Source organism: Mustela putorius, unplaced genomic scaffold (assembly GCF_011764305.1).
Source record: "Mustela putorius furo isolate JIRA1106 unplaced genomic scaffold, ASM1176430v1.1 tig00003853_pilon_pilon_pilon, whole genome shotgun sequence".
NCBI lineage: Eukaryota > Metazoa > Chordata > Mammalia > Carnivora > Mustelidae > Mustela > Mustela putorius.
The window spans coordinates 5,499,512-5,526,792 of NW_025422005.1; the positions used below are offsets into that span (position 1 = coordinate 5,499,512).

At 59.2% G+C, this 27,281-nt stretch overlaps 1 protein-coding gene across 3 annotated transcripts; it reads left to right on the forward strand.

Moving 5' to 3' along the window:
• Nucleotides 1-4,001: 4,001 nt before the first annotated feature.
• SLC45A1 (solute carrier family 45 member 1) lies at nt 4,002-26,481 on the forward strand. Of its 3 annotated transcripts, none has more exons than XM_013064589.2 (9): nt 4,002-4,240; nt 9,335-9,755; nt 10,313-10,405; nt 10,835-11,059; nt 15,127-15,869; nt 18,482-18,635; nt 20,130-20,306; nt 21,359-21,564; nt 26,142-26,481. In XM_013064589.2, exons 1-9 carry the CDS (start codon nt 4,079-4,081, stop codon nt 26,202-26,204), a joined length of 2,244 nt encoding a protein of 747 aa, XP_012920043.1. In that variant the 5' UTR covers nt 4,002-4,078; the 3' UTR covers nt 26,205-26,481. The 3 variants fall into 3 exon arrangements, with proteins under 3 accessions (XP_012920043.1, XP_004768683.2, XP_044919620.1); XM_004768626.3 differs by lacking the exon at nt 26,142-26,481 and adding an exon at nt 24,070-24,486 and having other exon boundaries at nt 4,008-4,240; XM_045063685.1 differs by lacking the exons at nt 4,002-4,240; nt 9,335-9,755; nt 26,142-26,481 and adding an exon at nt 24,070-24,486 and having other exon boundaries at nt 10,313-10,364.
• Nucleotides 26,482-27,281: the final 800 nt, after the last annotated feature.

Sequence of the window (27,281 nt, forward strand, 5' to 3'; positions counted from 1 at the left end):
AAGTCCACGTAAATTAAGAGAGGACACTTTTCTCTACAACACACATGTAAGCACATGCTTTTTCCCCCAAGCGTTCTCGCGCACGTGCACACGCGTGCACACACGCGTGCAAGCGCAAACACTGGGGATTCTGCAAGGGCCTCAATCTTTAGAACCAGGACCCAGAAGGCAGCTCCTCTGACAAGCCATCCGTGGACGGGCAGGGGCGGTCACAGCACGGAAGCCACAGCCCTGGGGGACCGAGGAGGAGGACGGAGGCAAGGCTGTGGGGTCTCCGCTGGCGCGCGGGGCACCATGCCTCCCAGCCCTGGGCCGTGGAAAGCAGGTGCGCAACAAAACGTCCAGGGTGAAGCCGGCGGGAACGCGCCCCAGCAAGCCCACAGGCAGCGCATCTGTGGGCCGCCCGCCCGCGCCGCTGGACGCGTGCGCCTGGGTCCCCAAGCGAAAGGTTGCGTCCCTGCTCCCACGCTGACTGCCCTGAGGCCGGGCCTCCTCAGGGAGCCCCGGGCATCCGGACCAGAAGCACACGGCGGCGGTAATACTCCTTTCATAAAGTGAGGTTCCGTGAGTAGGGATTCAAGTACATAAAAGCAGGGCCTGGCACAAGATCTGTTAATTAAAAATAATGTTATTCATAAATTCCGCGGGGCCGTGTGCTTTGCAGGAAAAGTGCGTTCACAAAGTAAAAAGAGCAGCTCAGTGTTGGAGCCACAAATCCCTGCAAAGTCAGAACAGGCTTCAGAAGAGCCTGCTCTTGCCTCCGGTGCGGGGGAAGGACTGGCGCGCCGGGCTCCGGGCGCCCGCGCTGCGCTCGCTCCCGGCCGCGCTCGGGCCCGCGAGGCTCTTCCACCACCTGGCGGACACCCCGGGATGGCAGGTGCGCCGCGGGCCCTCGCCGCCGCCTGAGGTCGGCTCGTGAGCCTCCTCTGCTGGCTGGACGGCAGGTTTGCTCGGCTCGCCGCCCCCGGGGGCGCCGAGGAACTGGGGTTCGCTTATTCATCTGTTCCCGACTGGAGCTTTTTCAAAAGCCATCACCGACCGTGCGCCGTGGGGGGCGGAGGGGGGGTCAGGGAGGCGCCAACTCGGCCAGACCTGGGGTAACATCGAGTCCAATGGGCTCATCTGAACAGTCCCTTTGGGTCTGACTTGGTCTCTTTAGGATACTAACAGCCTTTGGGGTTCGTCCTAATCGCGTCCGGGATGCTGCTCCGGAGTGGGCGGGGCTCACGTGACCTCCTGGGCTTGTGGGCGGGGCTCCCAGCCTCAGGCGGGTCGTCGGTGCGCACGCCCACCCGGGATCCCCACGTCCCAGGCTTTGCTTTGAAGTGGGCGGGCGCCCTGCCTGGGTCTCTCTGCCAGTCTCCACCCGCCTGCTGGGGGCCGGGGGTCTGCTGGGGGCGGGGGGCTGTCTGTCCTTCCACACCGAGATGAAGGACCGCCCCCTCCCTGGGGGCTTTCAGCTCTGAGTAGGGCGACTGGAGCCCCCATGCCTCTCCGCGCCCCATCCAGGCTGCAGCCACCACCCTGGTGTGGGGCAGCTGAGCCCAGAGCAAACTCCTCCCGGGACAGGGTGGGACCCAGCCTTGACCCTCAGGAGTCCCCCGGACACAAGGCCTCCTGGCTCTTCCCCGGGGACCAGGACGGGTGAGGTCCTTCCCTCTCCCTCGGCTTGAGCCTCCTGCCTCGACCTCCTGACCACATGGGGAAGTCTCACCCACACCAGGGGAGGAGCACCAGCCTCCCGTCAGCCCCTGGAGGGTTAAGAAAGGAGGCTTCTAGTCGTGGAAGGTTAAAAATGGTCAAAGGAATTTTTAAAAAATTGTTTCCTTCTCCACAATGCCTAGATTTCAAGCCTTTTCTCTTGCTGCAAAATACTATTTTGAACACCAGAAAGGAGACATTCGCTTTTGTGGGCTGAGTGGCTTCCCCCTCCGTTTCCCCACCCCCCAAGCTGAGACGCGCTGGAGAAGCAGCTGCCACCCAGCTACTGGCGCACCCCCTTCCTCCTCCTCCTGGCAGGGGCCACACATCCTGGCCTCCCTGGCTGCTGGGTGTGTCCGTCGCTGAGTCGCAGACAGGGGCTCGTGCCTGAGAGGAATGGGGGCCTCTTGCAAGCCTATCTCCCGCAGAGCCAAGATGGAAGGAGCGGAGGCCCCCTGCCCAGCAGGAACACCCCTTTGGATTTCACTGGAATCCCAGAGAAGCTTCGATTGCATGAAGATGCCCAGGGATTTCAGTTACAGCTGTGAGCTCTCTCCTGTCTCAACAGCAGGTCATTTGGGTGTAAATGCAAAATAGAAAAACACGCTGATATTTTTCCAAACCATTGCTCCCGTTTAGAGGGGAAAATAAGATAGAACCAATGATCGGACGGCTTGTTCTCCACTGGCCAGAGACTGCTAGTCCCCAGCAGGCTTCGGTGGGGGCCTCTCCCCTCCGTCTCTCCCTGCCCACCCTCGACGGCCAGGCCTGCATTTCGCCCCTGTGAGCAGCTGATTCTCTAAGGACCATCTCTGAGCTCCAGACCCTGATCTCTGGTGACCTGAATGCTTCACACGCATTCTGTCCCAAAGCCAACCTGCCACTCTCACCCCACCCGCCAACCTGTTCTTTTCCCAATAACCTTCCTTCATCCGGGCGCTTGAGCTGAAAACTTGGCACCTCCCTCCCTCTTTCCCACACCCCTAGCCTCAATCTATCACGTCCTGTTGCTTTTAGCTTCTAGATGCCTAACCAGTCCACGCTCTGTCCCTCTGCCATCACCCCCATCCTCTCCCGCCCAGACCATTCTCTAAGCTCCTGCCTGGTGTACCCACTGGTCTCCCGGTCCCCTGCAACCCATTTGCCACTCTGAGCTCTACGATCTTTGCAAAATATGAATCCTGTTTATGCCATCCGCTTCCCTGCATCAGACATTTCTAAGCTTCTCCTTGTTCTTAAAATATGACAGCAGCCCACGAGGCCTGCAGGCTGGGCCCAGTCTACCTCTTCAGCCTCCCCAGCCCCCACTCACCCGACATCCCTGAACCAGCCCCACTGGTTCCTCAGTCCTACGCCCACCGTGTCCTCTCCTGTCACAAGAGCTCAGCCTATGTGGACTCTTCTGCCTGGAACACACTGCCCTCCTTACTCAGCATTAGTGTGCCCCCATGTGTCCCTATGTGTCCCTTTCCTCAAGGAGCACCCGACCCTTTATAAATTCTCCCCATTATAAACTTTCACAGGGCCACATGCTTCCTCTTGTAACATTTTCTGTGGTTGTAATTTCACTACAAGCTATCTATCTGCTCTATCATTATTTGATTCAGCAACCCCCTCACTTCTACCCCAGGCCCTTTGCACCTGCTCTTCCTTCTGCCTGGAATGACCTTCCCCCACATATCAGCATGGCTGGACCCCTGGCCTCCTCCTAGTCTTTCTTCACATGTCACCTTCTCCATAAGGACTCACAAACAACCCTGCTTAAAAATACGCCACCCCCTCCCCAGCCCCACCCTCTCCAGCTCTTTCTCTGGGGAGTTAATACCTTCAGGCATGTCACGAATTCATGTTGTGTGTCTTGTTTGATGTGTCGCTCCCTCTCTACAGTGTTGGGCCACAGGGGCGAGAACTTTCATCTGTTTTGTTCATTGCTATATCCCCGGTCCCTAGAACAGTGCCTGGCATAGAGTAGACCCTGATACATATTAAGAAATTCTTCCAAATTTCTAGGCAGGACCAACTTACCTGATCTGTACAGTGGGCACAGTGCCTGGAGCCAACAGTGCTTTTAAGAATTGCCAAAAATGAGTGCATTTCTTTTAAAGTCGGGGGCGGGGGGTTGGGGTGGGGATGAGAACTCTTAGGCCAAGGAAGATAATCAAATGCATAATGTTATCAGATTCATCCGTAACCAACACATTCCTAAAGGAAAACTGCAATATTGGGGGGGAGGGGAATGCCTGAGGCCACCGGAAGTCAACAGTGGACCTGTTTCTGGGGCTTTCGGGCGAGCCCTGGCGGCGGGAGGGGTGCGGGCCGAGGCGGGGCGGTGCCGCTTTAAGGATGCTCTGCGGGTACCGGCCCCGGGCGGCGCGGGATGCAGCGTGACGTCACGGCCCCGCCCCACGGGGTGATGCTGCAGCAGCAGGAGCAGCAGCAGCGGCAGCGGGCCGGGGGCTGCGGGGCAGGGACCGGAGCTGCGCGCGGGCCAGGCGGGAGCCCGGCCTCGGAAAGGGATGCCTCCTGTCTCGAACCACAGGTACCCGCGTTTCCTCCCCGCGCTCGGCACAGCTTCCCGGCTCCACGCTGGAGCGACTCGGCGTAGGCCCCCGGGTGATCAGAGTGCCAGGACTGGGACTGGAGGTTGGCCCGGGGACCTTTGTTCTTCCTTAATGTCTAACTAACTGACCTGTAAATGGAACCCCCCGGTGTCGCCGCGCCCCCCCCACCCCCGGACCGCGGAACCCCCGGCGCACTGGAGGGTAGCGGCTGGCTGACAGCTTGGTTTCACCCTGGCCAGCAGGGAGAGCACACACGCTGCCATTTGCCCCAGGCTAACGCTGTGCTCATTGGTGCCAGAGGCCTGGTCCTCGGTCACCTGGGCAGGTGTCATCAGCTTCCGGTTCGCCTCCCGCCTGAGGCCGAACCCTCCAGAGGGCAGGGGCTTCTGGGAGGACCTCTGTCAGCTTCCCAGGATTAAGCTGATGGTGAGTTCATGGCCCAGGGTTCCTGCTTTCTCGCCAGGGCTGCAACGGGAGGCTGATGGCCATTCAGTTCATTCTGATCTCATCAGCAAATAACTCCTCAAATTATTTCTGAGGCTATCATACTGCTTCTGTTTTTCAGCTTTTATAGGGAAGTAGAGTCAGGTGCGAAGGAAACCCAAGTTCAGTGACTGACCAGGGCTTTGGGGATCAATTGGTTGTCAGGGAGGGGCCGGATTCCGGAGAGCAGACATGAGGGATGGGCCCCGAGTCAGTAACCAGTGCATTTAGAACACCTCCTCGGGTCCACGCAGCCCTTCGCTGACTTGGGAAGGTTTCCTTGAAGTATTAGCTTTGGGAATGGTTGGAAGGAAGAGTGGGAAAGGGATGTGGTCCCCTGGGACCCCAGATGCAAAGCCTGTGTCCTATAAAGAAGAGGAGAGATGAGGAAATGATTTGGCTCATAGTAGGGTAATTTTTAGCATTCAAGTGACATGGGCATTGTTATTAATCATTTGTGGTTTAATCGTCCAGTGCCATCTGAGGGATTTGTTCCTTGAAACATCCTCTGTTTTCAAGAAACACGGTGGGCACAGCCTAGAACCTTTGTGGGGCCAGGGATAGACATAGATAGATATATATATATATCTATCTATGTCTCTCTCTCTCTCTCTCTCTATATATATATATATATATATATTTGAACTGAACTAATGCCCATAGTATGATCAGGATAGCAAGATGGTCTGGTAAATATTTGTATTCGTGTATTAAAATTCTATTTCATTATTTGAAATTTCACTATTTCATTATTTTGAATTTTAAGCATTCTTCTTAAACTTTCATGGACAGCTTTTAATAAATGTATTCTTGAAACGAAATAGGAACGCCGATCCCCCAATTCAAAAATGAATCCTCCGGGAAGACTTCTGGGAAGTCCAGGTTTCATTTCTGGCTTCAGTGCTGGGGGGGGGGGGCGGTAAGGCCAGGGAGTGAGGGTCTCCCTTTGGCTAGAACCGGCTGCGGGCTGTGTTTGAAAGCTAGGGGTGGTGGCTGGGTGTGGTGACGTGGTCACGTCAGAGGCAGAGACACGGGCTAGCCACACAGTTCATAACCCTTTGCAAGAGTGTGCTCCCACCATATGCTGTCTAAATCTGAAATTCTTCCAAACTGGGCCGTGGTTCTTCATTCCAAAACAAAAGGCAAGTTGTCTCTTGCCCGTGCACTAAGTTCCCTTTATGGGGGTAAAATGCCGATGGGACAGAGTGGTGCCCTGTGCAGGCAGGGGCGAGGAGCCAGTGCAGAGGCCAAGAGGGAGTAGTCACCACAGTGGGGAGGGGCGTCTGACCGGACCGGTGGGGTCAGGCCAAGCTCTCCCACACACCTGTGCTAAAGGCCTCCCTTCTGACTTTTAAGCAGATGGTCTCATCACGCAGTATTCAAAGGGCACCTTATTTCTGTGGTTTTAAGGAATGAGTGAAACTCCAGGAAATGCTAACAGGCACCTGGGTTTTTGAAGGCAAGACTGGCCAAAGGAAAGATTTTTCTGGAGTATTTACAATGGGCTGAGCTAGAACAGGAGGAACAGAATCAAGAATTGAGCTTTTTTTTTTTTTTTAATGAAGTTTGACTTCCTCTTCATAAAGGTTTTTTTAAAAAAAGATTTATTTATTTGAGAGAGAGAGAGAGAGTGTGTGTGTGTGTGTGAAGGGAGGGGGGCAGAGGGAGGGAGAGAGAGAGACTCTCAAGCAGACTCCCCTGCTGAACATGGAGCCCAATGCAGGGCTCAATGTCACGATCCTAAGTTCACGACCTGAGCTGAAATCATCAGGACATTCAACTGACTGAGCCACCCAGGCGCCCCAGTTATATTTTTAACGAAGTATACCTTGCCTACACGGTTTTTAGGTATACCTTTTCTTCTTTTAGAGAGAGCATGGGATGTTTCTAAGGTCACAAGGTAAGACATCCTATCCCCAGCTGTCCAGGAAGGAAGAGTAGACCGGGTCTCTGGGTATGTCCATCCCTGGCCTCTCAGTGCGAAATCCATCTCATAGCAGGGGCGGCTGGGTGGCTCAGTGGGTAAGCATCTGCCTTCTTGCTCAGGTCATGATCTCAGGGTCCTGGAATCGAATCCCGAATTGGGCTCCCCGCTCAGCGTGGGGTCTGCTTCTCCCTCTGCCTCTGTTCTCACTCGCTCGCTCTCTCTCTCAAGTAAATAAATAAAATCTTAAAAACAAAACAGGGCACCTGGGTGTCTCAGTCATTACGTGTCTGCCTTCAGCTCAGGTCATGATCCCAGGGTCCTGGGATCGAGCCCCGCATCGGGCTCCCTGCCTGGCAGGAAGCCTGTTTCTCCCTCTCCCACTTCCCCTGCCTGTGTTCCCTCTCTCGCTGTCTCTCTCTCTCTGTCCAATAAATAAATAAAATCTTAAAAAAAAAAAAAAAGGCAAAACAAAACAACAACATAAAAGAAACCCGTCTCTCAGCAGGGCCACAAGGCCCTTCGTCGCCAGCTCATGCCTCCCCAGTGACTCCCTCTCACCATGTGGACGTGGCGCCCGGCGGCTGCACGCGCGTCTCCTGATGACGCAGGTGCTTCCCACTGCTTCGACTGCTTCCCTCCACTTTCTACCCAACTCAGGGGCCAAAACTTTGCCTTTCTTTTATCTCTGAGTCCTCGGTGTCTTGGAACTTAGTACTCACCAGATGGGAGAATGGGTGTGTAGGTGAACGGACAGGCGGGTGAGGCGTGGGTGTTTGGAAGGGGGAAGGGTGGACTAGACGAGGAATGGGCGGGGTGTGGTTACAGGGGGGATGGATAGGCAGGTGGAAGGGAGAATGAATGGGGAGATGAATGGGCTGTCGGGTTAACACGGGGCTCTGCATTCTGCTGGGGTGTCTCTCAAGAACATCACTTCCACTGCCGGTGTCTTCCGGACAGAAGGAAAACCACCCCTGAGTAGATGGCAGGGAGTCTAGGAGACAAATCTGGAGTGACGAGGCATTTCGGACCAGGGCTTCATAAAGAGCTTACGGACTAGGCATAACATGGTGGAGGGGGTGAGTTAACATCAGAAATCAGAGCTTCATTTTTAAAGCTTAAAAGTAGTTTGGGGGGGGGGGGCGGGGAAGCCTGTAACATTGATCGTGGTAACTCACAACAGTCCGGGTCAGGAAGCCCATCGATGTTGGGAAAGTTGACTTGGGTTGGGAGCCCACTTCTCGGGCAGGAGCTCAAAGGAGCATAGGCAATTGCTTTGTGGTGAGCAGATGGGGTAGGCTGTCACCAGAGCCGGCAGAACCCTTGAAGGTGCCCCTCGTGTGTTTGTCTCTGTCTCTTTCCCTCTGATCCTGGTAGCCTTCCTCTCCTGTGCTTAGTAAAATTGACATCGGCTAAAATGCACGGGTCGGGACGCCTGGGTGGCTCAGCTGGTTAAGCAGGTCATGATCCCAACATCCTGGGATCGAGTCCCACATCGGGCTCCTTGCTCGGCAGGGAGACTGCTTCTCCCTCTGCCTCTGCCTGCCATTCTGTCTGCCTGTGCTCTCTCTCTCCCTCTCTCTGACAAATAAATAAAATCTTAAAAAAAAAAAAAAGTTTAAAAAAGATAAAATAAAATAAAATGCACGGGTCAACGTACTAGAATACGTTCTTTGAATATTTACTGTCTAGATTCATTCTGAAGCAGTGAAAACAGCTGCACCCAGGAACAGGCCTCTAAGTGACTGTTTGCAGACGCCAGGGGGCACGTGCCCAGGCCTGGGTCCTTGCTAATTCCATACCCGGGGCCTGGGCGCGGGGGATGTTCCTCTACAGGACGATCTGAAGACGGAGGCGATCTACCTCTCACCCTTCCTTGTTCTTTGTGTCCCCTGCTTTTTTTTTTTTTTTGGTAAACAGTAGCCCTACTCAGGGTGTCATCCAGGACACGTGGGATTCAGGGTGTTTGGTTTATTTCTTTAAAAAGAGAGGATTTTCAAACAAGAGTGAAGTCTCAGTTCTCCTGACTTGACTAAAGATTCACTCACCCACGGGGGCTGTAAGGAAAGGCCTGGAATTCAACTCAAGCATTTGCTTTTAGGCAAGGGCCCCAGCCTCCCAGGAAGAGGAGACATAGTGACAGGCAGGGAGACCTCTGTGACTTTCCGCCCCGTGAAGGAAAGGCTGTCCCCTGACCGGGCACAGGTGCTCAGGTCCTGCCCCAAGTCTGGTCTCCCCACCTCTCTGCTCCCCGGGGCAAAATTCATCCTGAATATAGGTGCAGGTCCTAAAATAGTCTGGCACCCTTCAGAGCCAGGGGGAGCCCGGCTGCTCCCACCTTCCAGGAGGTTCCTTGCCTGGCCCTCCTTCTGGAGCCTCTTTAGGGGACAGTCCCCTTGAGCTGGAGTGCAGGGACCTGAGGACGGGGATCGTCCCCCTGAGCGGTGAGAGAGCGCCGGCTGTGGCCTCCTGAGCCACATCCCGGAGCAGCAGGCCTCCACCCTGGGGGGCACATTGCTCTGAGAACCCCTCCCTTCCCCCAGGACAAGGATAAGCAGATGCCAGTCGGAGGGGGGGAGCTGGGGGGAGCCACCTGGAATGATTAACTCTGATGGCGGAGGCCCTGGTGAGTGACTGTCGCCCCCCAAATGGGCTTTCCCCACAGGAACACGCACCGGCCCCCCCTACGATGATCCTCCCGGCGAGCAGCACCCCTCCGGGAGAGGCCCCGTTCCCCAGCTTGGCTCCTCAGGACTTCTGGAGGTCTCAGATCTCGGGCTACTCGGGGTCCGTGACCCGGCATATCAGCCACCGGGCCAACAACTTCAAACGACACCCCAAGAGGAGGAAGTGCATTCGCCCTTCCCCACCCCCACCCCCCAACACCCCGTGTCCGATCGATTTGGTGGACTTTGGGGACCTGCACCCACAGAGGTCCTTCCGGGAGCTGCTGTTCAACGGCTGCATTCTCTTTGGCATCGAGTTCAGCTATGCCATGGAGACGGCGTACGTGACCCCAGTGCTCCTGCAGATGGGCCTGCCCGACCAGCTCTACAGCCTGGTGTGGTTCATCAGCCCCATCCTCGGTGAGCCCCAGCTCAACCCCGATGGCGGACGGCCTCCGGACACCTTTGGAAGCTTCCAGAATCCTGAGTTGAAGCAGCTAGAGGGTCCCAAGGGGACGAGGGGGAGCAAGAGAGAAGCAATGCTCATGGTCTGGGGCTGTGGGAGAACACCGTGGGGTCACCACACCCCGTAGTTTACGTGACTTTGTCTAAACCAAACCACAGAATGGGCATTTCACAGACCCCAGGGATTCCTGGAGGATCCAAGCCCCAAAGCTTGACGTGGTTTGGGTCTGGGGAGGTCCTGGAAGTTTGCGGATTCCCAAGGAAGGTCATGGCCACTTAGTGTTTTCCAGGGGCCTGAGTGGAAAATATGAGCAGAAGCCGAGCTATTCCAAGAGTCTGTCTTCCGTGTTTCTAGCCCGGGGCTGTGTGCCCCGAGTGCTTTATTCGCTTGACGCCCTGGGACGTTTGGGGGCAAGTGTCTGAGGGCTGTGACGGGGCTGTCTCTGTCCAGCGCGGCGTGCGGGGTGGGTTGGGGGGGACCCTGGCCGTGACCCCGGCCCGCTCTGTTTCAGGATTCCTACTGCAGCCACTGCTGGGTGCTTGGAGTGACCGATGTACCTCAAGGTTTGGAAGGAGACGCCCTTTCATTCTTGTCCTGGCTATAGGTCTGTTGTTTTGGAACTGAAATAAAGTGGAAAAAAAAAAAAAAAACAGTCCCCAACTGCTTCCTCTTAGAAAAATCTAAAATAGCGTTGACCAAAGCAGCAACACAGATAAAATTCCACAGGTGGGGTGGCAGCGAGCGCCCTGGCACCAGCCCGAGTTAACTGTGGCCATCTAGCACCTTGGCTTTCCAAGAACGAGTTAAGATTTAGGTCATTCCCACTCAGCTGGACCGAATAAAGACCCCAATGCAAGCAAAATCGAGAACAAAACCAAAAAACCAAAAACCGTGATGATTCTGGAGGGGACTTTTCCCATGGGCTCTGCTTAAAGTTTGGTGGAAAAGGAACTCTCGGGGCCAGCCTGGGGGGCTGGGGGAGGACAGAGCTGCTCCGTGGTCCCCGGGCGTGACTTTGTTTCTCCATCCGCAGGGGCCTTGCTGGGCCTCTCGCTCCTGCTCAACGGCAGGGACCTGGGCACGGCGCTGGCTGACTCATCCGACAACCACGAGTGGGGCCTCCTCCTGACCGTGTGTGGGGTGGTGCTCATGGACTTCAGCGCCGACTCCGCCGACAACCCCAGCCACGCCTACATGATGGACGTGTGCAGCCCCGCCGACCAGGACCGCGGCCTCAACATCCACGCGCTCCTGGCAGGTAGGTCTCCGGTTGGCGCAGCGGCACCTTTCCTGTGGGCATTGCTGATCGCCTCAGTGCAAAACCCAAGTTGTAAAACTCAAATGTGGGGGACACCTGGGTGTCTCGGTCGGTGAAGTGTCAGCCTTCAGCTCAGGTCATTGTCCCGGGGTCCTGGGATCGAGCTCCACGTTGGGCTCCCTGCTCAGTGGAGAGCCTGCTTCTCCCTCTCCCTCTGCAGCTCCCCCTGCTTGTGCAAACTCTCTCTCTCTGTGTCCAATAAATAAATAAAATCTTAAAAAAAAAAAAAAAAACCTCAACTAAATGGATGAACAATGAGCTGATTGAAAATACCTATTTCCAACGATCTAGTTCAGCAGGATTCCGTGTGTTGGCCTGCGCGCCGGCGTGCACGAGCTACGCGTGTGCGTGGGTAGGTCTCCGAGTGCACGCGCCTGCGGGCACCTGACTCCCGCCGTTCGAGGACTTGCTGTCTACAAAGTTGCTGCAAGCCCTGAGTTCGCCGGCTCGGAGTCCCTGCCCAGGAAGGGGACAGGGTTGGGTCTCACTCTCACCAACCACGTCGGCACTTCAACCTGTTTTCTGCGTTTCTGTCTAAAAACACTTTCTGAACGTGGATCACAGATCCACAAACACGGGTGTGTGGCCGACAGCGCCGGAACGTGTGCCTGAGCAAAGCTGACCTCACGCATGTGTTGGCCCCCCAAGACCCAGCACCTCCTCCTGGATGAGCGCGACCCGCGGGGCGTTTTAAACGTTGATGTCACCCTCCCCAAAAAAGGCAAAAAGTCCACAGAAAAGTGGCATCGTGTCGACAATAAAAAGTTTGGCTGTTCACACCCTTGAGGACCGAAATAAGGAGGCAGAGCGTCGCCTTGTAGGGCCTCTGTGGACCTGGTGTGTCAGGGAACCGGCCAGGGCTCGCCGCCCTGCCGCACCCGGTGTGATCGCGTGTGGCCTGGGTACTGACCGACCGGTCACATTGGAGAGAACAGGGAAATTGTCACATACAGAGTCTGCCTCTGATGAGGAGTCGAGCACACGTGAGTGCCACGCACTCACATGCACGTGCCACGGACACACACACGTACACCCGAGCTGCATGTGCGGCCAATGGGAGAAACGAGCCTCGGGAGGTAAGACTCGAGGCAGGAATGACCGTCGAGCCGCAGAGCCTGTGCGGTTAGCAGAAGGGAGGGGTGCGGAGGGCGAGCCTTACCCTCCGTGACCCCACACGAGAGCGGAGAGCGCTTCGAGAGAACTGACTGCGAAAGGATTCAGTACGATGTTTGCTTATCACGGTATCCCCGGAAAAGCAGTTCGTCCGGCTTTCTTCTACGAAACACGGACTAAAACGGTCCCGTTTAAGAAAGCGTCGGGAAGTGTTTCTAAAGGTCAAGGGGAAGACGTAACAAGACATGCTTGCGCAGGACCTGGGTGAACACGAGGGTGAGGCCAGCGGCTCCAGGATCGGGAAGGCTGAATCAGTTCTGGGCTTTTCCTCCTGTTCAGCGCGGCGACGTTGGGCAAACTGCTCAGTCTGTCCAATCCCAGCTGTTTCTTCTAGAAAATGCCACGCTGTCTCTGTTTGCACACAGGTGTGGATGGGGGCAGGGAATTTCTTCAGGGGTCTCGGCTGGGCCAGTGCTGGAGTGTGGGAGGGAGCAAGGCGAACCCCGTTTTTTACCTGAAAATCTTCTGAATTGTTGCTATTCTTTGTAAAAAGATCTATTTATTTATTTTGGAGAGAGAGAGAAAGAGAGAGAGCGCGCACATGCACAGATGCACGAGTGGGGGGAGGGGCAGAAGCAGAAAGAGAGATTCTCGAGCAGACTCCACGCCGAGTACGGATCCTGACCCTGGGCTCAATCTCCCCACCCCGAGATCATGACCTGAGCCAAAATCAAGAGCCGGATGCTTAACTGACTGAGCCACCCGCGTGTCCCTTTTTTCTTTTTTTTGTTGTGTTAGAATACACATCATTAAAAAAAAAATCACCATCTTAACCGATTTTAAGTGAACAGTTTGGTGGCATCGAACACACTCCCGTTGTGGTGGGGCCATCACCACCGCCCACCCCCATCACACACACACACACAACTTTCTCATCTTATAAAACTGAAACTCTGTCCCCACTGAGCACTAACTGCCCCCACGCCCAGAACCCCAGGCTCTCCGTCTGCTCTCTCTGTCTCTGCCATCTCGACAGCTCTGAGTCCCTCCTGTGGGTGGCCTTATGCGGTGCTTGTCTTTTTGTGACTGGCTGATTTCACTTCGGACAGTGGTTGTCCCTGTTGTGGCAAGTGTCAGAATGTCCCTCCCGTGTGTGCTGGAGTAACGCACCGTTGTGCCCGTTGTGCGCAGAGATCGCCTCCGGCTTCTCCATTCCCCTCTTGCTGGACACTAGGCGGCTGCCACATTGCAGCTCTTGTGACTCACGCTGCTACAGACTTGGGGGGCTTACGGTTCTTTGGGCTTTAAACCGAGACGGGAAGGTGCTGGATCGTACAGTAATTCGATTCTAAATTTTCTGAGGAGCCCCCCAGCAACACCGTTGGGTTACGATTTCCCCCACGTCTCCACCAACACTTACTATTGTCTTGTCGTTTTGATACAACCCATCCTGATGGGTGCGAGGTGGGCTCTATTGTGGCTTCGGTTTGCATTTCCCTGGTGGCTCCGGACGCTGAGGCCCCTCCGAGCGCCTCCCGGCCATCGGCGTGTCTTCCTGGGAGAAATAGCTGGGAAACAGATCTGTGAGTCCTTTGCCCATGTTTGAATCGGGTTGTCTCTGTTTTCGAGGCTGAACGATGTCCCGTTTCTTTCCCGCTTCAGTCATTGTTTTTTTTTTTTTTTTTTTTAAAAGGTCAATAGAGGTCATCTCAAATCTGACCTTATTTAAGGGCCACAAAATAGCCATTGTGTCTTGGAGAGAGGTGGGATGCTCGTGGGGACCACGAAGGTGGGGAGTTAGGAATACCAAGAGGAGGGTGACGTGAAATTCCAAGGCTTGTAGGGACAGTCGGGGACAGATGAGGGCGCTCGGGCGGTGGGGGGGAGAACCGTGAAGTGATGGGTTTCAGGGCCACGTGGCAGCTTGAGGGGCCCGTGCAAGGCTGAGCTGCGTGTGTCTGAGCCCAGGCCTTGCCGCAGAAGTCCCGCTTCACAAGAGGCCGGTTCTCCCCGAGGCGGAGGGCGGCCGGATGGCACGGGCGGTTGGCATTCGGCAGCAGCAGGAGGAAACGGAGGAAGCTCACCTCCCAACCAGCTGGAAATGTTGCTGGACTCGAGATAAGATAAGGCCGCAGTCCCTGGGGTGTAGCAGCGGGGTGGGCCAGGGGTCCTGGGGACGTGGGAGCGGGCGACGGAGAAACAGAACTTTCTGGAGCGAAGTGCTGCTGGCTGGGCACAACATGGCATCGCCCACCTTTTTACGCCATGCTGCGTGAATCAGCTTGACGTGCACCTGTTCCCCGAGGCCGTGGGGTGCCGCGAGCAGGAGCAGAGGACCGGATCCCCGCAGCCTCGTTGTTTCCTGCCGGCTTGCTGAGCCGGAGGGCGAGGGCGGCCGTCCTTGGTCATCATTGGGGGTGACCCCTAGTGGTGGCCGCACATGAGGACGCGGGCCTCAGGCGAGCACCACCAGGGCGGCCACGTGAATCTCACCCCGCACCTGCGTGTGTGGTCTGTGTGTTGGAGAAGAGATATTCCCTGCTTGCCCGGCACTGACCCTGGGGGCTGGGCCTCCTGGAAGGGGACTGTGAGCCAGTGTAGACATTCAGTAATCGGCAAGGCCACGGGTAATTGGGACAGATGTGGACGGGTGGGCACCATGCTGTTTGCTCTGGGGCCAGGCAGCCCCGGGGGGTGGCCCTTGACCAGGAGAGGCCCCCCAGGGGAATCCCATTCTCCTTCACAGTCTCTCTGGGGTTGAGGAGGGACCGATGCCGGATGTGTGTCCTCGCAACGGATTTGGCCACTGAGTCAGACGCGGAACCACGACTCGCGAGGGCCCTCCCCCACCCCCCTGGCTGCCCGGGGGTACTTAACTCCGCTTCTCTCCCCAGGCCTCGGAGGAGGATTCGGTTACGTGGTCGGGGGCATCCACTGGGACAGAACCAGCTTCGGGAGAGCCCTGGGCGGGCAGCTGAGGGTCATCTACATCTTCACCGCGGTCACCCTGAGCGTCACCACCGTCCTGACCCTGGTCAGCATCCCCGAGAGACCCCTGCGGCCGCCTGGCGAGAAGAAGGCCGCCATGAAGAGCCCCAGCCTCCCGCTGCCGCCTTCGCCGCCGCTGCTGTGCGAGGACGGGGCGGGCGAGCCCCTGCCGTGCCCCGCGGCCGCCGGGCCCTGCGCCAGCTTCTCCAGCCCCATCTCGCCGCTCAGCCCGCTCACGCCCAAGTACGGCAGCTTCAGCAGCAGGGACGGCTCCCTGACGGGCCTCAGCGAGTTCGCCTCGTCCTTCGCCACCTCCAACATCGACAGCGTGCTCATCGACTGCTTCCCGGCCGGCGCCGACCCCTACCTGGCCCTCCCGGGCAGCGCCCCGCGGCCGGCCCTCAGCGTCAGCTTCCCCCGGGCCCCCGACGGCTTCTACCGCCGGGACCGCGGCCTCGGGGACGGGCGGGAGGGGGCCCTGGCCGCGGGCCCCGACGGGGACGTGCTGAGGGTGGGCTCCCTGGACGCGCCCAAGCCGCGGTCGGCCGGGATCCTGAAGAGACCCCAGACCCTGGCCATCCCGGACGCGGCCGGAGGGGGCGGCGGTCCCGAAAGCAGCCGGAGGAGGAACGTGACCTTCAGTCAGCAGGTAGAGGTGAAGGGGGGAGGGCAGAGGTCAGAGGGCGCCGGGGCTGCACCCCGTCGGGAGTTCGTAGGAAAGAGGGGCGGTCGCTCCGGGAAGCCCACCCAAACCCTGCCCCGGCCAGAGGCCTCGGGAAGTCGGTGGGTCGAAGCCCACGAGGACTGCGCGCGGCGGGGGAGAGGCTGGGCCCGCACCAGGGGGCTCCGAGGGTCTGTCGGGCGTCTGGCAGCGGCTTACCGTGCCGGTCCCCGTCCGAGGGACGCTGCTTTGAAACGCGGCCACATTGGCCCCAAGATAGTTTGGGCGCAGAGGGCCCTGGGGTGCGTTTGTCAGAAGCACCCGCAGTGTTTCTCCCAGGGCCCGCCACGCGCGTGGGCTGCGCGACTGTGGGCCCCACAGAGCTCAGTGTCCCCCCGGGATGGACACCCCACGGAGGGCCTGGCGGACGAGTGGGGCCCTCCCGGTGTCCATCCTCAGCCGGCCCCGAGGCTGTCAGAACTCTGGATTCTAAAAGGCAGCGGGAGGCATGGACTGGCCGGTGAAGAACTTTCCAGAAAGCTGTTTGTGTGGTATTTCGTATTCGTCAGATGGGCGGGGAGGCCACCAGCTGACACGTGAGACTCGCCGCCGTCAGAGTCCGTGGTCACCTCCAGTGAAAGAAGGGCTCTGCTGCTCGCTTGAAGCAGACGTAACAGTTCTGGGCCCGCCTGCCCCCAGCGGGGTCACAGGGTGAGGGAAGGTTCTGGTGAGGACCTGGAGCTTCTGTGAAACTGTGCGGCCCTGAGGGCAGCAGGCGGTCACTCGGGGGCACCCCTGCTGCCCTGCCCGGCGTGTCCCTGAGACCCGAAGCCCCCCCAGGCCCCGGAGGGTTTGCTCCTCAGCCAGGCAGCCCCCACCCCCACGCTGGGCCAGGCTGACGGACGCCCCAGTTCGGAGACGCATTTTGAGGTTGTTGTTCCTTTTCTCTTGGGTTAAAGGTCAAGGGCGTCCGTATGTCTGGTTCGCTCTTCTTTGGGCCCGTGCAGCCTTCTTCGTCTTGAGAGTGACTGTCCCTTGCTGTGAGGATGGGTCCTTGTGGCGAAGTCCCGAGGGCACCTCCTGGGCTCAGGTCCGGAAAAGGTCTGAAGAACCGAAACCCACTAGAGGGTTAGGCAGTCCCGTTACCGTCGGAAGAAAGAAGTCTAACGGCTCGAGGGTGTTAGCTTCATCTGGTCCCTTGATGACCTCAGAGCGCTCCACAGGAGGTCTTGTCAATGGCGGGTCACCCGAGGCCACTTCCGGCAGTTCAGATGGGCGTCAGATACAGTTCCTTAGTTACGGTTGAAACTCCCGTGCGAATTCTTTCTTCTAGGTCCATTCTCAGTACAGCATCATTTATGAGCCTGCTTTTAAAAATTACTTATTTATTTATTTATTTATTTGAGAAAAAGAGAGAGGTGGGGGGGAAGAACGAGCACCAGCAGGAGGAGTGGGAGAGAGAAGCAGGTCCTCCGCTGAGCAGGGAGCCCGAGGCTGGGTTCGATCGCAGGACCCTGAGACCATGACCTGAGCCCCCAGCTCTTTGAGGAAAGGAAAGGTCGCGAGTTACCTACGAACGCATCTAGCCTCAGGTGGGCACGCAGGCGTCATTCCAGCGGTCTTCCTCCGGCAGCGTGGTGACAAGCCCCGTGGACGTGACTGCCCGTGGACCTGGTATCCTGGGCTCTTAGCTTCCTCTGGGTCTCCCCACTTGGCCGACAGCAGCACGGGCTCCCTCGGCCCCGGAGTTGGGGCAGCGCCCCTTCCTCACCCCTGCTGCGTGCAGAACGGTTGCCTCCGCAGCTGGTGTCTGGCCAGACCCAGGCAGGGCGACCGAGGAGTGACGCCTTTCCGTGCCAGGAAGGGTTGGCAAAGCGAATCAGGGAGCGGGTTTGCCGCGGGCCTGGTGCTCCTGGGCCCCAGAGAGAGACCCATCCGCGCCGAGGGCCAGGGGACGTGTGTTTGCTCCCTGCCCCTGCTCCCTCGGCCGCCCCAGCCTCCGTGTAGGCGGGAGTCACACCAGCCCGAGAGAACAGGGGACAGATTCCCCAGGCCCCTTGCAATAAGTCCCTTTTATACCCTGCTGTTCCAGAAAAGAAGGGACACTTGTAACATCTGGATTTGAACCGACCCATAGTTCTCATATTTCAAGTGTGTCCCCCATTGGGCTCGGTATCCACTCCCTCTCCGTGGCACAGACGGCTCACCCTGTGGCCACAGTGCAGGCGCCCCCCCCCCCACCACGCCTTGTTCGTGGCCGCTGCGGGTGTGACGAGACGACCTAATGCTGGCTGTCCTGTTCAGGTGGTGCTGCACAGCGTGCGTGTGTGCGTGTGTGTGTGTGCATGAGTGCATGGGTACATGCTGTGGGCGTAAGAGCACAAGTGTATGCACGCGTGTGTGTGCACGCACATGCGCGCCCTGTGTATGTGCCCATACGAGTGTGTGCCCGTGTGCGTACATATGTGTGTGCACGCGTGTGTGCGGGTGCATGTGTGTGTGCGTGTGCACAAGTGCGTGTGAACACACGCGTCCCCGGACGGCCGGAGCCCGGTGCCCTGACAAGCGGCCTGTGCGCCCTTCCTCTCCCTCCTCCCCAGGTGGCAAACATCTTGCTGAACGGCGTCAAGTATGAGAGCGAGCTGGCGGGCTCTGGCGAGCCGGCGGGGCAGCCCCTGTCCGTGCGGCACCTCTGCGTCACCATCTGCCACATGCCCAAGGCCCTGCGCAACCTCTGCGTCAACCACTTCCTGGGTGAGCCCCTGGCCAACCTCCCCGTGCGTCCGCGACCCGGCCTGGGGCTCGCTGCGGGGAACGCGGCTGCCTGACCTGGGGCTCCGGCCCCCGCCAGCCTCCCAGGGCACCCCAGAGCCCCGTGTCCTGTCCCGAGGGGACACTTTCCATGCGTGTGGACTCCCCAGATGCCACCCAGGGTGGGGCCTGGGAAGGGCCAGAGAGATGCCTCCTCCAGGCAGCCCCAAAGTAAGCCAGGTTGTCCAGAGAGAGGCACAGCTCTGCCCCCGTGCCGGACACCTGGTCTCCTCTGAGTTCAGGTTCCCGTTATCAAAAGCTTTTCGGACCACTCGCAGTTAAGTGACGGACGCTACTGATGGAGCTTGGGTCTTAAGCCCGTCTGGGCCTCACTGCTGTCTTCCTCCTCAAGCCAAGACAGACACACACAGACACTCCCACGTGCCCACGGGGGCCCGGCACTGGCCTTGAGCCCACGAGCCCTGGCGTGCCGATCGCCATGGAAAAGCCCAAGCTCGCATCTCATTCTGTTCGGGATCTCCTTGCCGTCAGGCTGTCGAGCCTCTGAGGATGATTACAAATTTGAGATGCTCCGGGGCTCTCGAACACTGTGGGATGTAAATCAGGATGTCTCTCTAGAAGGCAATTTAGCAACAGGCAAGAATCTTAAAAATGCCCATAGCCTTTATCCCAGTGACCCTCCCTGGTATTCTTTGCAAGAAGGCAATCGGAGCTGTTACCGGGCATCAACGTCCCAGGGATCCGCCGGCACGATTCCTAAGAGCCAGACGCTGGGGGGCCGGGGCGGGGAGGAGGGGTGCGGGGGGGGGGGCGGGAAGCAGAATGCCAGCAGTGCAGGGAGGGGTTACATGGAGGCGGGGCGGGTCTGCCTCGTGCAATACTTTGCTGCCATTGAAAGGGGCTGTTTAGGAACACGAAATGGCCAGGGAGGTGTATATGATAGTTACTGGGGTTCAGGAGGTCCAGCAAACACCACCCCTTCCTCTACCAAAGACACTGACACGGGCGTCAGAGGAACGGAGCCCCGCGGTGTCTGCGGGGAGGGGCCCCAGCGGACCTCCATCCGCGTCCGCGGTCACGTGCCACCCCCTCGTGCCCGTGGCGACAGCTCCCCCCCACCTTCTTGTCCCCCTTGCGGAGAGGCGAGTGAGGGGCAGGAGACGGCGTGAGGGGTTCGCTCTCCTCGTGACGATCGTGTTTAGGCAAAGGACAGAATATGACCTTTCACGCCACAGAGCCTGTGTTTATAAGACGATTTGCTTAAAAAACAAAAAAAGAACACGACGACGTCGACCGGTGGGGGACCTGCGCGAGCTTAGCAGAGGTCGCGTGGTCTCCGGGTAGTGAGGCTGCAGGAACTTTCTCGGTCAGGTTCCGGTCCGCACCCACCGTGAATCACCCTGAGCCGCGGTCGAAGCCCCTGTGGGCGGAGGCGGGGCCGCAGGGCCGCCGGTCACCAGCCCTTCCCCCCGCCAGGGTGGCTCTCGTTTGAGGGGCTGCTGCTGTTCTACACGGACTTCATGGGTGAGGTGGTGTTTCAGGGAGACCCCAAGGCCCCGCACACGTCGGAGGAGTATCAGAAGTACAACAGCGGGGTCACCGTGGGCTGCTGGGGGATGTGTATTTACGCCTTCAGTGCTGCCTTCTACTCAGGTACCCGCCGCCCTGGGGGGGTGCGGAGGGGGCTCGGGGGCCCCCGTGGGAAGGGGGGCTTTGGTGGGGTCGTGGGATGAAGGGAGGTCCGGGTCTTCCCCGTCGTGGGCGTCGCACCCCTGTCTGGGACAACCTGGTTGGGGCCAGCGGGCAGAAAGGCCAGGCCCGGGGAGGGGAGGGCGAAGTGGGGGCATCGGGAGGAACACGGAGGTCACCTCTAGGCGGTCGTCTGCCAGCCCCCCCGCCCCCATCCTTCCCGTGTGGATTCACGTGGCAGCTGGTCCAGAGGGAGGGAAGCGGCAGCTGAGAAGGGGAGTGGGGGGCGGGTATGTGGGGAGAGCCAAGCCCAGAGGCTGCGGGGACCCTGAGGTTGGCGGTGGGGGATCCAGGGGACACACAGGACGCAGAGCTGGGTCCCTAGGGGCGGGGAAGCCTGGGTGCTGGTGGGGCACCGGCCAATTTTCACCTCGGGGTCAGCCCCGGGGTTCCGTCAGGGGCCAGTGGGCGCTTTCGGCCTCGCGGGCCACGCAGCCTGCGGGGAAGCACCGGGCGCGCCCCGGGAGGCTCGGAAGCCGCCTCGGATGGACGAGATGCTTCTGTCTGAGGCGCGTGCGTGGCCGAGTCCCAGTGGGACCTCCTTTATGTTTGATGGGAACTGGGATTTCAGACAATTTTCACGTGTCACAAAATACTTGTCTCCTTCTGATTTTTTTTTAAACCATCTAAGAATATAAAAACCGTCCTTCACGCTAGGCCAGCTTGGTTTTGCCTCCCTGTCCTGCACCCCGAGCCCTTCTGCTATTTTGGCCCAAGACCCCTTCACCTGCACCCCCAAGCCCCCACCCCAGGGCCTGCCGTCCGTCCAGACCCCCCTGGCCCAGGTGCCCCCAGAGCCGTCGCCCCAGGCTCCCCACCCCCAAGCAGGCCTTCTGGTCTGGGGCGAGCTGCCGGCCAGCAGTAGGGCCAGCCCCAGGGAAGTGGCCCTGGGACACGGAGGCCCCGGGGCCACCGGGCGGTGCGGCGGGCTGCTCATGTGCCTTTCCGGCCCACAGCGATTCTCGAGAAGCTAGAAGAATACCTCAGCATCCGCACGCTGTACTTCATTGCCTACCTGGCCTTTGGCCTGGGGACCGGGCTCGCCACCCTGTCCAGGAACCTCTACGTGGTCCTGTCCCTCTGCATAACCTACGGGATTTTATTTTCCACCCTGTGCACCCTGCCCTACTCGCTGCTGTGTGACTACTACCAGAACAAAAAGGTAAGGGTCTCCGGTTTCTGCTTCGGGTCCCGAAGAGGCCTGCCTGGGCCTGGCGGCCTGGAGAAACCCCACCTGAGACGTGGCCCGGGGAGCAGCCCCGCGCGGGAAATGGGGGGCCCGTTTGAACATTCAGGAAGTCGGCTGCTGAGCGCAGAGCAGAAACGTGAGCAGGGAGCGGCCCAGGGAGGCCCCCCCGTCCGTGGGGGAGGATCGCGCAGCTGGGACAGTGGCAGGGGAGGCCCACCCCTTCGTGTCCCCTTCTGGCAGGTTTTGGGGTCGCCTGTTAGCACTGGGCCTCGGGTGAGGCAAGGGAGGCCCTCACCTGGGACACTAAACACCCAGTGGTCAAGGTCGACAGTAGGTTAACCCGGTATTTCTAAAGAAAGAATGAGTGCCGAGGCTTCAGCTGCTCAGAGTGTCAGGACTTTGAAGACGGGAAGTTGCCGCCCCCGGAGTCTTGCTTGTAGAGTCTTCTAGAGGCTCACATTCCAGTCAGTCTCTGCCCAGTCGCCGGGCCGAGGCCTAGGCCAGAGGAAAAGCCAGGAGACTCGGTCCTGTCTTTATGTACGATTCTGACCTTTGGCTCAGTGTGGATTGTCCTTGAGCGGCCGGCGGAGCTGGGGGCCGCCGCACACCACCGTGCCGTCCGCCCACTCCTGGTGGGGGCAGTGTGTCCCCAGAGCTGGGTCATCGCGCCGCCATCAATTCAGAGCCCAAAGAAACCGCAGGCCCACGAGCCGGCCCCTTCCCGTCCTTTTGCCCCCAGCCCCCGAGACCACGAAGCCACTTTGTGCCTCTCTGCATTTGCTCGTCGGGACGTGTCACGGAGGCGAACCCGTGTCACACTCGGTGTCATGTTTTCAAGATGCATCAAGTTGTGGCCTGGGGCACGGCTTCCTTCCTTCCTGCCCCGACGATGCTCCCATCAAGGATTTTTTTGCTGTAACTTGGAGATTTGAAAATACTGCATTAAAAGATCACCCTGACCCCTGGGTTTCTCACACCCCCCCCCCTTTTGATTTGGGGCTTTGTCGCCTCCCCCAGGCCTGGCCCAAGAGGCATCCTGAGTAGTTTTAGGGGCTTCCAAGTATCTGATGAGTTCAGCTGGGGCCGGCTCTGAGCACAGTGTGTTTTGGGAAGAGTCACATCTGCCTGGGACTCCAGGCGTGACAGTGAGCTGGCCTTTGGGCCCGAGGGTGGCAGCCGTGGCGGCCCCTCCCAGCCCCTTCCCTGCCAGCCGTGGGACTCCCGGACACGCTCACAGGCAGTGGCCACAAGGACAGCACCTCCCCCCGGGTCGGGAACGGTGGGGACAGAGACTGTGATGGCCGGAGAGTGAGCCCTGTGCTGCCAGCCCAAGCCTGCAGCAGCTACGAGACCCCGGCGGGGAGAGGACTTGAGTGACGCCACCCCTGCTAGCTGGGGCCTCTGCTTCCCCCAACCCCCCGTGGCCACCATCCCCTTGTCCGTTCCCTGCAGGCCCGAGACCCCCTTGACTGGGGAAAACAAACTGGGGAAAAAAGCCAGCTCTTGGCGGGAGGCTGCCCCACCCTGTGCGAAGGGACGCCCAGAGCCTCGGGTCGCCCTAACTGAATTTGGTCAGCACTCCTGGAAGCCTTGGGCCGCTTGCTTGTAGAGTCTTCTAGAGGCTCACATTCCGGTCAGTCTCTGCCCAGTCGCAGGCTCAGGGCTCACCTGTGATCGCCAGCCCCCCACCCCCCGCACGCCTGCTGAGGCCTTGCCGACTGTGCGTGGCCATGGGGGGAGGCCCACTTTCCCCAGGACACACGCGTGCGCATTCACACAGCACCTTGCGGGTGCCACAAGGACACGAAGGTCCGGATGCGGGAGGCCGGCCCCAGGCAGTGCGCACAGTGTCTCGGGGGTGGGGGGCACCCATCTGCTGCCTCATGGGGGGTGGTGGCCCGTGCGGGGGGCAGAGGGAGGGGACCCACCCCACCTCCAGCCACCATCACTCCAACAGCTCTGCTCAGAGGCATGTCTTCACCCTCAAGCCCCCATTTGGTGCCAGGGTGGCACGGAAGGAACGTGGCCTGTCCACCCTGGGGGCCACAAGGGGCTCGGCAAAGCAGCCCAAGGAGCAGGCACAGAGCCGTGAGAGGCTATTTCAGGGCGCGCAGCCGACAGAGGCTGGGAGAGGGGATGAGCCAGGACGCGGAGTGCCCCCCCCCCAGCCCGGCAGGCCGCCTTTCTTTCAGGGGAGAGGAAGGCCAAGGCCAGGCCATCGGGGCCGGGGAGAGCCTCCGCGCCGCCTGGGCCTGCGGGAGCGTCCGCCGCCGTGAGTCGCGGATTCTTCTCGCTGGCGTCATCTCTCCGAGCACAGACCTTACTAAGCTCTTGGCTGAACTCCCGGCGCGCGTCGGCGCTGGAAAGTGTGAGCCGGTGGCGCGTGGACCGCGCGGGTGCCCGGGGCCTGCAGGCGACGCGGGGCCGGGTCCCGCCGCGGCCCAGGGCTCCCGCTGACGGTGTCTCCTTCTGGGTCAGTTCGCAGGGTCCGGCGCGGACGGCACCCGGCGGGGCATGGGCGTGGACATCTCCCTGCTCAGCTGCCAGTACTTCCTGGCCCAGATTCTGGTCTCCCTGGTGCTGGGGCCTCTGACCTCGGCCGTGGGCAGCGCCAACGGGGTCATGTATTTCTCGAGCCTGGTGTCCTTCCTGGGCTGCTTGTACTCCTCCCTGTTTGTCATTTATGAGATCCCTCCCAGCGACGCCGCCGAGGAGGAGCACCGACCCCTCCTGCTGAACGTCTGAGCCCCGAGCCCCGGCCTTGGCCCCGAGCCCGTGCCCGGGGGTCTGGAGCAGGCCGCCTGGGGAGAAGCCCGAGGCCCGGGTGGACGTGGGACTGGCCTCCTGCGGAATGTACATATGTGATAAAACAATAAACGGCGGCCGCGAAGCCTACGGTTTCTCGTCGTGGCTCTCCCAAGGGTGGAGAGGTGCCCTGGGGAGTGGGGTGCTCCCCGCGGGGGCTCGGGGAAGGGACTCCAAGGTGGGTGGAGCTCAGTGGCCTTCATCTGGCAGCACGTTGCCACCCCGGCCCCGCCGGGAAGACATCGGCGATGTCTGGAGATGGTTCTGGTTGTCACAACTCCGGTGCCTACCGTCCGGAGATGCCTCGGAACTCCCACCGTCACAGGACGGCCCCCACAACGAGGAATGCTCCAGCCCCAGAGGTCAATCGTGCCGAGGTGCAGAACCAATCTCCTGCCCACTGATCCCAGAATGGAGTCAGAGTGCGCAGTGCTTTTGGGTCAGAAGGCCTCGTGTCCATTCATTCAGCCATTCATTCATTCATTCATTCTTTCATTCTCCCCCATCCATCCATCCATCCATCCGTCCGTCCATCCGTCCATCCCTCCCTTCCCCTACCCTACAGCCAGCCATCCAATGCCCTGGGGGTGCAGGCAAGGGTAGGTGCTGGGGTCCAGCTGTGAGCAAGTGTCCGCCCTCGTGGAGCTGGTGTAGGAGGAGGCAGACAATACACGGAGGTCTGTGCCCGAGGATGGCGGTGAGTGCTGTGAACACCAGCAGGGCAGGAGGATGCGGTGACAAGGTTGGGGAGTGGCCTGTGCTAGGGAGAAGGGCAGTGCCCTGGTGAAGAGAGGAAGACATCTGAGAATGGAGGTGGCAAACTGTTTGGTGTGTTTGAGGGATCATAGGCTCCAAAATGCTTGAGTCGCAGCACGTCTGGGAAGGTAGGAACCTCCAGGAGGAGGAGCAGACGCCCTGGTGAACGCGGATCTGTCCTCTAACTTGCCCCACCCACCTGCACCCACCATCTTCCAGTTGATGGACCTGCATGAATCTCAGACTTCTTGTGTCGAGGTCCTTTGCCATGTGTCTTCTGGTCATCTTCCATCAATCGACTCCCTGAGCTGGCCGAGGCCCCTTCCTGGTGCAGCCGGGCGGGCTCTTCTCCCTGAACTATGAGTGCTGGCCGACTGTGCCGTGAGGGGGTGGGGTGTGGCGGGCCACTCGTGCACCTGCCCGCTGCACTGGTACTGGGCCTGGCTCCCAGCACCCCCACTGCATTGTCCCTATATTCTGGGGACACATAGGAAACACTGATCACAAGTCCCCAAAAGCAATGGGGGTCCTGGGCCCACCGCCAGCCTCTAAGGAAAGTCTGAGGTTTATGGGCTGCTGACATGTCCTGTCGTCTTTCTGACAAATCAGGGACAGTAGGTGTAACCCCCCCGGACTCTACAGGGCACCTTACCCACCTCCCCACATGAGCCACAGCTTCCCCAGTGCCATTGCCTGCTGGGCTGCTGAGCCTATTGAGGTGGCTCCTGTGGGGTCCCTGGAGTCCAGGCGTCCCCTCTCTGTGCCCCCAGATCTGGCCCAGGATCTCTGCCCCCTTCCTTGCCCCCCGCAACTACCCTTCCTGTGCAACCTCCACCCCTTCCCTCTTAACACTTTCGGCGGGGGTGTTTCTCGGAGCCTAAGGAACAGGGTCTAAACTCTTCACGCCCGACGTGGGCCCTGCCTGTCTTCCCAGCCCGTGCGGCCCCAGAGCCCCCTCTGCCACAGATGTGCTCATGCTCTTCCCACAGGTGAAGTCTTACTACCTCTTCGCCGCCCATCGACTTCTGAATCATCGACTTAGATCCGTCTAAAACGCCACCTCCTCCGTGCAGCCCGCCCTGGTCGGAATCAGTGAGTCCTCTCTCTGTGCCTTTGTGTCATGCCATTCTACCCTTGGTGGTTACAAGCTAAGTGAAGCAGGTCTTATGCTCCCTGATCCACGTGTAGGTGAAGCAGAGAATTTGGGGGACTTTTCAGTCATCCAATTCCTTTGGGCCTCCTGTTTGTCGCATGGTTTTCCTCGGACTCCAGACTCCTCCTCCCTGCACTTACATTGCTTTCGAGAGCTTTAGATGTTTTAGAAAATGTGGTGTTGGATGGGTGTCCGCTGGTCTGGGATGCTTTTGCCCAGAATGGTCAAATCGTCGTGTGAGAGGGAACAGGGAGCTTTCACTCTCACTCCTGGCTTGCCAAACCTTGGGCTTTCTTCCTAGAACTTTCTAAGTAAACAGAGATTGCTCTTACACGTGGGCATCTGCACAGAGTCGGTGGGCGGAACACAGCACTGGTCGCTCAGGCCCGCACCCAAACGCCGCCCTTGACCTTCAGGTCTGTTCCCAGCAGATGGCAGTGGGAGCAACTGCAGGATCCAAACCATGAGGCCCAGGACTCGCTGAGGCCACCATCGCTTGATTTTCCCATCCCAGAGAATCACTCTCCGGACTTAACAGTGGAGCTGTGATGATGGTCAGGACACGGGACCTCTGCTCACGGGTCCTCAAGTCCTCCGCTGGGCCCTGCGGTGAGCGGCCCTCTGCAGTCTACTGGCTTCATCCTCCCCAGCGAGGGGGAGGAGCTGGCCTAACTCTGTTTGGTAGGCGGACCTGGGCCCCGAGATGGGCTCCTTAGGTGCTTGGCCCAGGTCACACAGGGTCACATGCTTGTACCAGGGGTTCTGACTCCAGACCTCATGCTGCTTAAAAAGTTTCTGGAGCAAAGGGTGAGCTGCCGTGGTCCTTCCCCGAAGTCTGTCTCTGTCTGGTCACGGTAAGAGGAAAGGGAAGGGAAGGGAAGCCTTTGCTCCACGGACCCGTGATGAGACTGACGCCCTCCAAGCCACTAAAACCGGGCACTCCTGACTGATGCCATTCCTGACTTTCCACTCAGCA

Bases quoted from the DNA above. Each gene is read 5' to 3' on its own strand.
- SLC45A1 (XM_004768626.3), top strand. From the start codon at position 4,079: ATGCAGCGTGACGTCACGGCCCCGCCCCACGGGGTGATGCTGCAGCAG. The intron at 20,307-21,358 runs GTACCCGCCGCC...TCCGGCCCACAG, and splicing joins CAGTGCTGCCTTCTACTCAG to CGATTCTCGAGAAGCTAGAA. The intron at 21,565-24,069 runs GTAAGGGTCTCC...CTTCTGGGTCAG, and splicing joins ACTACTACCAGAACAAAAAG to TTCGCAGGGTCCGGCGCGGA.